This window comes from Nymphalis io, chromosome 4 (assembly GCF_905147045.1).
Source record: "Nymphalis io chromosome 4, ilAglIoxx1.1, whole genome shotgun sequence".
Lineage (NCBI taxonomy): Eukaryota > Metazoa > Arthropoda > Insecta > Lepidoptera > Nymphalidae > Nymphalis > Nymphalis io.
Window position 1 is genome coordinate 10,493,221 of NC_065891.1, and position 13,594 is coordinate 10,506,814.

The 13,594-nt window shown below is 32.3% G+C and overlaps 1 protein-coding gene across 1 annotated transcript in view; it reads left to right on the forward strand.

Annotated features, from left to right (window-relative positions):
• Positions 1-13,594, forward strand: part of LOC126781829 (venom dipeptidyl peptidase 4) — a 42,686-nt gene that overhangs the window by 13,801 nt on the left and 15,291 nt on the right. Inside the window, exon 2 of the mRNA XM_050506905.1 lies at positions 13,273-13,345. Coding sequence (XP_050362862.1) covers positions 13,295-13,345 — 51 coding nt within the window. The 5' untranslated portion in view covers positions 13,273-13,294. The remainder of the gene's footprint in view (positions 1-13,272; positions 13,346-13,594) is intronic.

The following is a 13,594-nucleotide window of genomic DNA, read 5'->3' on the forward strand; positions in this document are numbered from 1 at the left end:
TAATTGGAAAAATTATACATTTTCTTGGAGGCAGGGCATTGTGTAAGCCCGTGTGGGTAGATACCACCACATATTCAACCGCCAAACACCAATACTTAGTATCGTTGTGTTTCAGTTTGAACGGCCACTGAACTACGAGTATAGGCATAAGGAACCTTAGATCTTAGTTGTCAAGGTTAGTGGCACATTGACAATTTAAGGAATGCTTAATATTTCTTACAGCGCCGATGTCCATGAGCGATGGTGACCATCAAGTGGCTCAACTATCCGTCCATCTTCTTATTTTATTAAGAAAATGTGTATTTTTAAGGCCATTCCTTTAAATACCTATCCTACTGGAGGCCTTGGACCGGTTGCAGCGACGTGCAGTACGCATTGTTGGCGACGTAAAGGTCACAAACACCCTTGAACCTTTACAATTGCGTCGCGAGATAGCAGCACTGAGCGCTTTCTATCGACTGTATCACGGCGAGTGCTCTGAGGAATTATTCTCTCTAATTCCTGCTTCCCCCTTCCTTCTTAAGTCCACGCGAGCTGGTTCTCGATGTCACCGCCTAACTGTGACATCAATTCCATCGCGCACAAAGAAATTTGGCAACTCCTTTCTTTGTCGCATTACCAAAAAATGGAATTCCTTACCAGCTCACGTATTCCCCTCCTCTTACAACCCGGTTCCTTCAAACGAGGCGTGAAGAGGCATCTTGCGGGCCGGCAAGGCGGAGACGGCTAGTACACAACATTCTACCCGACTGTACTGGCCGTCGTCGCGTTTGGACTCTACTACCACTTACCATCAGGTGGACTAGAGTCATTTGTCATCCCGGAGCATATATAAAAAAAAAACCTATTCCGGACCATTGAGTGTAGTATAAGCAAGGATAAATTGTTAGTAAGTATTTAATATTTTATTTTATTTATTTATTAAGGCTTACCAACCGTTGTTTACACTGAATATAACATATAATATATTAAAAAAAATTCTATATATATATACATATATACATAGAATAGCGTAACAACTAATTATAGGTAAACACCTCTTGTAATTATATATAAAAAGTACCTACAGAAAATTCATTTAACACAAAATATAGATAAACTATAACTTAATTACAACAATAGACACGAAAAAAAAATGGTATTTTACTAATCAAGGTAAGGTAAGCCAGTACAAGTTGATTTAAACTTAGTGAGGGAATCATAATGGAGATCGATTTGATCACTGCAAGCATTTATCACTTTACATAATCTCGAACAGGGAGAGTTGGCACCTATTACAGTCTTTCTAAGAGGTGAACAGAGTGGTGTGATCCAGCTGCGAGGGAGCCTAGAGGTTACAGTAACAGCCTGTGAATGTCCCACTGCTGGGCTAAGGCCTCGTCTCCCTTTTGAGGAGAAGCTATGGCGCTTATTCCCCCACGCTGCTCCAATGCGGGTTGGTGGAATACACATGTCACAGAATTTCAGTGAAATTAGACATATGCAGGTTTCTTCACGATGGTTTCCTTCACCGAGCACGAGATGAATTATAATCACAAATTTAGCACATGAAAATTCAGTAGTGCTTGCCCGGGTTTGAACCCACGATCACCGGTTACGATTCACGCGTTCTTACGCGTTCTCACGCAACTTGAATAGGCCAAGGAGCTGGGAGCAGTCAATTTTGTGGTAAAAAAAATTTACCCGCAAACATTGCATCCAGTTTATGCCTGCGAGTAGCTAGTGACTTTAAGATAAAGTGTTTAAGGCGACATTTGTATGAGCGTATTTTTTTAGCTATGCCATAAACGCAAAGTGCCATACAAATCGTTTTTGAATACGCCCAAGTCGCAGTGAGTGTGTAGCATAATGTGGCCTCCAGACCACACTACAATATTCCAAGACACTACGAATCAAGCTGTTATAAATTAATATTTTAGTTTTGTTTGTCGCGAAATACCTTATAATTTCTTAGGACAAACCCTAATGCAAGAACCTTTTTTATTATTGTGTCCACATGAGGTATAAAAGTTAATTTTTTATCGTATACCACACCGAGGTCGCGAATTTGATCTACTTCCTTTATTTCATCATTATTAATGTAGTAATCAAAAGCATTCAATTTTTTTCCGCGAGAATTTTATATGATGACACTTTTTAGAGTTTAAGTGCATTCCATTGTATTTGAACAATAGTATGAGCCTATTGTCGCTTTGTCTTTGCTATATGTCACTTTGTAAACGTATAGAATCTTCATTTGCCTTAATTACACTAACAAACTTTAAATCATCAGCAAACATAAAGACGTCAGAGAAAAGAAAACAGTTTGAAAGATCATTAATGAAGTAATTGAACAACACTGGTCCCAAATGGGAACCTTGAGGAACACCTGAAGATATTTTTTGTATATTCGACTTATAATCATTCACTACCACAAAGAATTGTTTGTCTTGTAGATATGATCTCAACCACTTTAGGACAGAACCAGAAATACCGAGAGAAATATTAATATGAAATAAACTCCATTAAAGTTATTTCAATATACAGTAAATGTAATATTATATATGTATATATTGTATTTTATAATTAAAAAACTACGTATGACTCTGACGATAACGTTAAAAATGTAGTTGCTACTACTTTTTTTTAAAATATTTTTATATTTGCAATGTAAGAAATGTTACCCCAACCAACCTTAGGAACTAAGATGTTATGTTGATGTTATGTTGATGTACCTTGTACTTGCAATTACACTTTTCACTTACCCTTAAAATCGAAACACAACAATACTAAGTACTGCTATTTTGCGGTAGAATTTTTGATGAGTTACTGGTACCCAGACGTGCTTACAAAAGCCCTTCAGCGAGTAAATATAATTTTATTCATTTTTAAATATTTTAATTTAATAAATTATTAATAAAAAATATTTTTGACTATTGTTACTGATTTGTTTAGTAATATATAACTCTCAACAGACTAAGCTTTGGAACTTAGCGCTATAGTAACTTTTGTTCAGCTTAAAAATAATTATCCAACGATGTAACACGTCGCTGTTGGAGGTGGGACCAGAGTTCATTCAAATCCTGTCATCATCTTATTTACATGTTTTTCAATACATAAGACACTATTGGAAATAATTCTCAATTAAATTAAGAAAAGAGAAGAAAACAATCGTTTATTCGGAAAATAAAATTACTTTATTTACTTCGTAATTAAAATGGAGTAAAACAACAGATTATTTCCAATTTTACTATAATATCATTATAACCATTGGCCGGGTGATTATAACTCGTAAATATTAAACAAAGAACGCAGGCTTGAAACCCGGAAAATCGCTACCGAGTTATCATGTGCCTCACTTCTTGTCATTATTTATCACGTGCGTGGCGGTGAAGCTTAAAGCATACATGTCATTTGAAATTCCGCTATGTGTGTTTCCAGTAAAGCGAACTTGAGAAACGCGGTGGAGTTGGTGGAATGGAGACGTTTTAACCTTATTTCTATTACGTCTTAAATAATGACATTTAATCGCTTTAATAGATTTTTCACTTCCATCAAGTTTTATTACTTATCGATGGCGCCTACTAAGATTTGGATGCAATTTAATTAAGATACAAGTTTGCTTATACATATATAATACTAAAAATATTTTAAAAGATCTTCGATTACTTCTTTATGGTGTAGTTAGTATAGTCATAAAAATATCATTATTATATAACAACTCTTCTCAAGAGCCAAGATGGTCCAGTGGTTAATTCACGCGAATCTTTTACCGAAGATTACTCAAATCCGGACAAGCACTACTGAATTTTCACCTAAGTTTATAAACAAAAATTTCATCTCGTGCTCGTCGGTGAAGTAACACATGCGTTGGATTAGTTGTATGACAACAGAATCTCGGGACCTGCGATCTTATATCTAGCCTCTATTCTAAGTTTTTCTAGATCAATAAGGCAATCAGGCTAATAAAAAAATATTCGGTTTTTCTGTAGAAAATTCTCAGTAGCAGCTTGGTCCTGCGTCTGAACTCTCCTAGAATAGAGAGTTCTGTATTTGCTCACAGGTTTTTGGCCGTCATCGTCATCATCATTATCAACATTTAAATTAAATGAATAATTAATGTGATTTTTTGTGTTCTTTATTCTTATATATAATAATTGTTAGTTCCTATATTTTTACGGAAAATCTGTGTGTTGGATATGTAATTCATTGTATTTTAAAGAAAAATGTTTTATATACCACATGATTAGTTTATTTCTTTATTATATACATTTAGAAAAATACATGATTATACTTTAAGGATATGGAGGAAAATAATGTTATGCACATTCAACGGAAGTCGAGCGACAATTTGAAAACGGAAGCTCTACAATTCCGTTTTGAAATAGCTTTTATAATATGTTACTACTATAACTACGCAATATTAAATGTATACATGTACGTTGTTTTAAAATAAATTCAGAAAATTTTAAAGTCCATGTCTTAATAGTACTTTTTTCGTTTTATTATGAAGATCAGAAGCAAGCAAAAAATTCAATGTATAAAAAATAAATCAGTAATAAAAATGAAGACTTAAAAGTATTTTTCATTTCTTTTTTCGATCAAAAGTTATTGAAGTACAGCGCTACGTAGAAATTACATTTGTATCCATGATTAAAGAGAAATAAATCTCGCTTTAAAAACATTGCGAGGGCAGGAAATGAAAACGGCGGAAATTGAGAGACCGCCTTTATGAGATTTTTCCGGACATGATTTTTTTTTAAAGATTTAATGAGACGTGTATGATTTTGATTACTAATCAGTAAAAATACATTGATATACTAATTTCACAAAATGTACTTAAAAATATAAAAATACTCTTTTATGTAATTTATTTTAAACGAGATAAAAACGTCTGCATGTTTTTACTTAAATACCTCAATAACTGTATTGTTATTTTGTAAGAACAAACTCGAAACTCACCTCAGAAATCGGTCGTGAAATGTCAGCAAGTGAAATGCAACATTGACAATAATAATTATAACATTTCAAAATTTTACGGGTGAGTACCTTCACTGTAGTACTTAAGTCTTGACGTTAGGTTCATATTATTAAAAGAATTATTCTCGAGAGATTTATATGAGTCAGTCGTAAATTCTTGTTTTTATGTAAAAACAATACAAACCACATTTCTAATATCCACGCATACCGAAGCTAACATTTGTTTTTTTTTTAATGTGTGTTTACACATTTAAAAAAAAACAAATCTTAGCGTTTGATACACGGTAAGAGCTATCTGGTCTCTGTCGAGCGTCGACATGTAAGCGTAAGATTTCGAGCGTCAGATGACATCAGCGTAACATTTGTTATTACACATAAATTCTCGTGAGTACATTGGCAGTCACACCATATATCAAAGTATTAGTGGTGTTTTGTAGATGTGTGTAATATTACTAGCCTTTTCTTCGATTTTAGGATCCTTTTCTTATTTTTGTTCTAAACCTAGAATATCACATTCATAAGACCGAAGTTTCCTTTGAACCGTTAATAGAAAACTTAAGGTTGTTAGTTAGCGTCTCACAAAGAAAAAGTTCTTGGATAGAAGAGATGTATTAATCAATGTTATTAGGTACAATAATATTAAGTATATAATATACGGATGACGTATCTTATCATTAATTATTAAGTGAATTATTATATAATATTGAAATATATTTAAAATAATAATTATTATTTTTATGATTTCATGGTGAGCATTCTTATTCATTACGCCGTATAACCAACCTCATAATAATGTACAGGTCATAATTAATAAATTATCCCGCTTCGGAAAAAAATATTGGGATTTATATTTTTTCTGTTTCTGTTTCTCAGTAGCAGCCTGCTGTTGCCAGTGCTTACGCTTCCGTGCCTCGGAAATTACCGTGAAGCTGTTGGTCCTTCGCGTGAACATTTTCCGGTCGAGTCGGATTTGCCGTTCCGAATGATGAGAGCATTGAGAGTGCATATTGAGCACAAACTTGTGCACAATATATCTTAAGTATATAAGCAGTGGCCGCAATCGATCACGAAGATAACAATAAATACAGATTTTTTTTTTAAATTTACTGTTAAAAAAAATTGGTTTTTGCAATCACTTTTTTTTTAAACATACAACAAGTTTCTTTAATTCTCTCTACATAAATCTAACTACTTTACTAAGAGTTTTGTGACAGTGAATCGTTTTAGCTCTGTTTGCTGGGCTGTATTTTTATTTGGTCGCTCTTTTTGAATTAAGAATGCCTTTTGTATATGCCTCTAATAGGATCTAAAATTCATTGAATCTGTGTCTAATAAATAAGCAAAATCGTATCCTTTTTCCCTTTACTGGAAAATCAATCTCTGCCGCCTGTTTTTATTCACAGACGTAAAGGCTTATCATAAAGACAAATAATTTTTTTAACCGATTTCCAAAAACGATGATGTTCTTTTTTCGTTTGAATATATTTATATTTTTTATTTATCGGGCTACTTTTTTCGTAGTTTTTACAATTGTTGTGTTTATTTGAAAAGGCATAACATCAAATATTACCTATAGTACAAAAGCTCGTATCTATTTTGAAACTCTCAGACTAAGCTACAGTAACAGGGTAGGTGTAGTACACATGTCGCAGAATTTCAGTGAAATTAGACACATGCAGGTTTCGTCACGATGTTTTTCACCGTCAAGCACGAGATGAATTATAATCACAAATTAAGCACATGAAAATTCAGTAGTGCTTGCCCGGGTTTGAACCCACGATCATCCGTTAAGATTCAGGCGTTGTTTCCACTAGTCCATCGCAGCTTAAACCGAACTAAACCACTTAGTTATCAAATCGAAGATTTACTGGGTTTGTTACATAATGTATTATTAAAGTATTAATAATGTTTTCCAAAGATCAAAAAAAATGTCTATTATGTATACATTGGAAATAAGGATTGTATACATTCGCAAAAGGAAACCAAAAGAGCTATTAAATTAATTGTAAGAGTAACAATGGTGCGAATAACAGAAACATGAAAAAACATTTTTTTATTTTAAAAATTAAAAAACGTGACTCCCCTCAATGGGTTAATTAATTTATAGCCAGTGGCAATCATATTATATAAGGATTCTAATGATACCCCCTACATACATTCCATACATGTTTACAGACACTTAAAAGTTACGGCGGAATAAAGAAACTCACATATATACATGAACTCAAAAACGTTACACTCCTTTTTTGGGCAGTCGTGTAAATAAACGCTTACGCATTAACTATTTCAATGGAGATGTTATATATATTTTTTTAATTTATTTGCATTTTATCATTCGCCTTCTATTATATCTGATTAGTGATTATTTAATTTCGTTGTTATCTTTACAAAAGATACGGATATCTTAATCTTGTTTAACCCTGTTAAATATCAATATTTAGTAAGCCGGAAAGTCGGCCACGGGCCGGTGTTGAATATTTAATTACTGCGGTAAGCGATCTCAAATATATTTCTTGTGTATTTCTTATCAACTTATTTTCGTTTTTTGCTTACTGCGAGCTTTAAATGTGACGTATTTTTTTATTATTTAGTGCTGATAATATGTTTATGTGCGTATAATGCTTTTTGGTATTTTATCTATGTAGAACAATATCCAGTTAGATGTTTAGTATAATATTCCTTTTTATCCAACTATGTATTTAGTTACACTTGATTTTAAACGGTCTGTATTTGTATAGCACACTTCGAACTATAAATACGTCTACATATAAGAGCGTCCAATTAACAAATATTCTAATTCAAATATAAGCGTTTCGATAACAAAACGAAACGATCATGAACAAAAAATTGATCGCCGATTTTTTTTTTTCGTTATTCGTAATTATCTTGTGGTCAATAATTTTATCATTGTAAATAAAATCAAAAGCAACACAAACAAAATATTCTCAACTTTGACTAATGGTATATATGAATGTTACTTGATGTGTTCGTACAAAAGTAACAGTAAACTACAGTAACCTGTGAATTTTCCACTGCTGGGCTAAGGCCTCCTCTCCCTTTTTGAGGAGAAGGTTTGGACCTTATTCCACCACGCTGCTCCAATGCGGGTTGGTGGAATACACATATTGCAGAATTTCATTGAAATTAGACACATGCAGGTTTCCTCACGATGTTTTTCTTCACCGTCAAGCACGAGATGAATTATATCAAATTAAGCAGATGAAAATTCAGTCGTCCCTGCCTGGGTTTGAACCCACGATCATCGGTTAAGATTCAGGCGCTCGTATCACTGTGCCTCGGCTTTTTACAATACTAAAATATAAATAAGTACGTATAAGTACAATATTAAAATATAAATAAGTACATTGCTCGTACAAATATAATTTATTCTTGAAGGCAATACCGAACTTTTGGCCATATGATTTAATTATTATTATTTTTTTCGTTATAACTTATATAAATTTGTTATGTTTACCAGTTTCATTACTTTATGTTTTTTTAATGCGATCTATAGAATTATGTTTTTTTAATTATGTAGTTAGGTGGACTGACAAAATTGGTCCACCTGATGGTAAGTGATCACATCAATGTCTATAGACATTGGCCCTGTAAGAAATATTAACAACTCACATCGCCAATGCACCCTCAACCTAAACTAAGATGTTATAAGGGATATAACATCTGACATCCTAAGGTTGGTTCAGATGAGTCAATTTTCAAAGTCAAATTCGATTGCAACGTTTCTGTACTATATAATATCTATTTCTTATGAAATAAAGTATACTGTCTGTTTGTTTTATCCGGTATCCTGATTTGAACGACATTTATATATAAATAAAATATATAAATATACAATCGAACTCGTTTTCTTACTTTCAACGTTCATAATTTTGATGTAAAATTGTGATATCATATCTACTTGTATCAATTCTTAATAATTTACATCTATGGTTAAAGAATTTGTAATCAAAAAACTCTCAAAACGTTTTAAAGTATTTACAATGTAATTTTAATTATTATCTTACTATGTGATAAGATAACGCCATTAAGATGTTATTACATTATTTTTAATCTTACTACCGTGTATCTGCATAATGGCAATGTTACGCGTAGGGTAGCAAAATGTAATCAATTTGTATTAATGAGTCTAGTTTGTTACAATTGAAGTACGATTAAATTTTATAGCGCGAAAACTTTTTGAAACTGTTAAGAGAGTAAGTTTATTTCAGACATTGTTAATGCTTGAAAATCCGAAACAGACCATATTTAAAATATTTGATAGTAAATTACGCTCTTAGATTTTTACATTTGTTTATAAAGCATAAAAACAAGTTATATTGGGCGAGTCACGGCCACTCACATTCAGGCTGACGCAGGTACTTACCCTGGCGGCCTTAGTCGGTGAAGACCTCTCCCTGCCGAGTGTGATAAATGCCATGCTTGGTAGCGAGAGGTGCTGGTTGGAGACGGTCTCCTTCTGCGAAAATGTCATGTAGCAGAAGGAGGCAGCGGAGCGGGAGCGTGAGGAGAGGGCCTCCGCTGACTCGCTTCGCCGAAGAAGACCGGGGAGAAGGCGTCGGCGCTATGCGCATCTTCTCCTCCCACCCTAAGTGTTGCCGGGGTAGGGGGTCTTTGTACCTTGAGAACCCCCTAGGATTTGGAGGCCTGCAGAGGCGGGGCAACCGTCGGGGCGTCACGGTAGTATGCGCAAGCGATCCCGTGACGCCCCTCGAAAAGGCGGTGTGGGTACCGCTGGTTTTTTAGTGGGTATTCCGGCGCATACTCAGCGCCGGCGAGTCCCACGTACCCCCCACTTCAAGTGGGGGAAACGCGTAAAGGAGTTTTTCCAGCGAAAGAAAAAAAAAAGTAATCATGCCTATTTTTCTGATAAGGCGAAAGCTTCGAACTTATTTTAGCTGTTTTTGTACGGGTTGGTATAGATGAACAAGTTACAGATTTTCGTCTGACACATGCTGGTTTCATCACGATTTTTATCTTCATCTCTTCTTAAATATTTATAGGATATAGCAATATATTAATTAAAATACAAAATTAAAACTTGATTGAATATTAAATTATGATATTAAAACTTGATTAAATCAGCTCAATTATTAAAAAGCAGAGAAACTATTCACCGTTGGTAAATGAAATAAGTGAACACCTATAACACTCATGCAAATATATTTCACACGTAAAAACATTTATACTCACACATATATAAAAAGCGTGAATCTTAACCGATGATCGTGGGTTCAAACCCGGGCAAGCACCACTGAATTTTCATGTGCTTAATTTGTGATTATAATTCATCTCGTGCTTTACGGTGAAGGAAAACATCGTGAGGAAACCTGCATGTGTCTAATTTCACTGAAATTCTGCCACATGTGAATTCTACCAACCCGCATTGGAGCAGCGTGGTGGAATAAGCTCCAAACCTTCTCCTCAAAAAGAGGAGAGGAGGCCTTTAGCCCAGCAGTGGGACATTCACAGGCTGTTACGGTTACGGTACGGTACGGTATATATAAAAAGACAAGCTCTCAATGTTTGGATTAATTTAGATTGGATGTAATAGTTTAGATATATTTTTTAATACTTTAATTTACATTTTTTTATATTGTCATACAATATTCCCATATTGTAGGGTCTGACTTTTGGCGCACGGTTTATAATAATAATAATAATAATAAATAACTTTATTCACCAAAAAGAAACAAAGACAAAAAAATTAAGGTACATAACCATAAAAAAATAGTTAACAATATCATAATTTGGTGAAAAGGTCGTAGTCTCAGCTAGGCTGCTTTTCAGTCTACGCCTTGTACATATACTGCCAACACAATCGCTACATTCAGTGCAGTAAAAGGTAAAAGGAGATAAAATTTTATAACTTAAATAATAAAAGTTAATACAATTTATAACACGCACAATAGGCTATTAAAAGAAAACATGCAAGCATTACTAAAACAGTGAAGTCTTTTTTTTTTAATTCTAGAAAAAGGAAAATGTTTCTTATTGAATAAAAAATGAAAATACAACATAGTTCGGAAAGTCAGGGCTGCATTATTAGCACATTTTCACATATTCCTAAATAAAAAATAAAAACCCTACGTAATAATTACGGAAAGTCTTCGGTGATCTCTCTCGCTCATTTGTATCTTGCGCCTCGGGCTGTCATCTGACCTCTGTTCTTAATGGAAAATGGGGTCAAAATAACAACGCTAATGAACTAATCTAACCGGAGAATTTATGTATATATAAAGAAAATCCTTGTGTGTCTTATAAAATATTTGAAAAGATGGCATTACGTTTTTTGCAGGATAATTTTTATGTATATTAATTACTGAGTGTTTTGTGTCTTTGTCTTTATTTGTGTGTTATTGTTATTAATAAAAACACAAACAACAGTTGACTTTTTTTTTAATTTACAACGCTTAAATTGAACAATTTAACTTTTTTAGTAATTCGGATTGTAAGCATTTTTGAATACAGCCAATTAAAATTATTGCAATTTTTTTTTTTATGAAAAAAATAATAAGCTTGGTATCTTTATTGTTTTTTTTCTTAATCAGTATAATAAATAGAAAATAGTTAGATTGCTATATATTATTTGTCAACTTAGAACCGATGATTAATTACTTAAAGTAAAACTGAAATAAATGAAATTATGTAAAATAACTTTCCAATTAATAAATTGCCCGACGAAATTGTTTGGAATTTTTAGTTTTACTATTTGTTAGCTGTTATCATAAAAATGCTAAAGAGACGAAGCTACGTTTGAAAATGTTATCTTTATATATACATTTATGGTAACATTAACTGATACCGATATACACAATAAAAAATCGATTTGTAATTTACGTTACGGATTAAAGATATATGTAACTTGCTCTTATCTATTTTTGACAATCAAATGCAATTATCCATTTAACTCTTACGTTTCTGGGAACGAGATGTGAATGGCTTAAAATATTGGTTCGTTCTACTTATTTGGGTGGACTGTTGTTGACTGATCGGGTCGGATGTCGCCTTGAAGTTTTCGTATGCCATTCCATTTTGTGTTTTTAATGTATAGTTATATTAAAACAGTATTTAAATAGTAACAGTATTTAAAGTTTTTATTGTTTACATCGACCTCTTTTAGGCAACCAACATCAATTAATATATACAATAGATGTGGTATTAAATACATATAAATAAATTTGTTCATAAATAAAAAACATACAAATGACTTTTATTAAAATGCATGCTTGGCGAGTTTTATGAGGAAAGGAATTTTAGAATTTGAAAAGTGGTTTGTTTACAACAAAAATAATAATATGATTGTTCTAAGAATCTTATTACTTTTTTGTATATAATGTATGAGAATTACCAAAATCCACATAAGTAAATCTTGAGGTGCACTGGTATGTTCTGAAGGGTACAATAATCCACCTTCTGGTTCCATCATTAGATTAGTTATTATTTGTATATTTTTATATTTTCATCTTTCGTCCAGCAGTGGACAGCAAAAGGCTAAAATAAACATTAGAATTAATAACAAAATCTTTAACTTTTAATTAGGATAAATCGATTTCCTAGTTTTGTTAACATATAAATACTGACTTGTTAGTATGTAGTTCCGTTTTTAGTACTTTCGGTCGAATCTAGAGAATTTCAAATAGAAAATATATATTATTAACCTATTTATAAAAACTATAATTGTTTATTTTATAAAAATAGAACGTACATAACTCTGAAATGCATTCAAGGTTTTATAATGTAGTGCAAAATTATAGCAATAAGAAAGGTAAACGATAGAAATTTCATTTCAAACTTGTTATTCAGATATCCTTTAGGAGGCAAACGTTTTACTTCATATATTATGTTTCCATATACACTTTATGTTTTCATCAAACAGTCTTATCCTTTGCAAAAATGTGTTGTATGCAACGAAAACGATTTTATGGGTGCGACATTTATATCGTTGCTGTAACTGAACACCTCCTAAACATTTAATGTTTATTTTCGATATAAAATATATATATATAATTCCTATTTAAACGTAACAGATAGATATATATTATTTTAAGTATAAATTTAGTTCATTTCATTTCTAAATATTTGCATATTAAAATACGCGCAATTAGATGTATTAAAAATTAAAAATAAAATAATTAAAGTCAATATTCTTTTTATATTATCAAGCTGTGTTCTTGTCGATGACTTTATTGAATTTTATTTACAAAGCGTGTAAACATATAGACTTAAGAAAATTTTATTTCCTTTTGCTATTTTACAATGTATTATGTTTTACACACAGCTATTTCTTTACAGGTGATCTTTTATCCGCTTCACTATGGCACAAGATAACGGCAACTCGACCATGGAGATGGGCACCAGCGATCAGGTAGTGATATTGCAATTGCTTTTAATAATTTTCAAAGACAAAGTCATAGTTGTAAAACAACATGTAATCAAGAACGTTACATAGAGTTATATTTTTAATAGTAGCAATATATAAATTCGATTTATTAAATCAATATTTTTATATAATATTGTATATATTTTACATTTACATCGTTTGGAATGTAAAATATCACATGCATTCGTTCATGAGAAACATATAATGAATTCTTATAGGTAAATTCCAATGCAA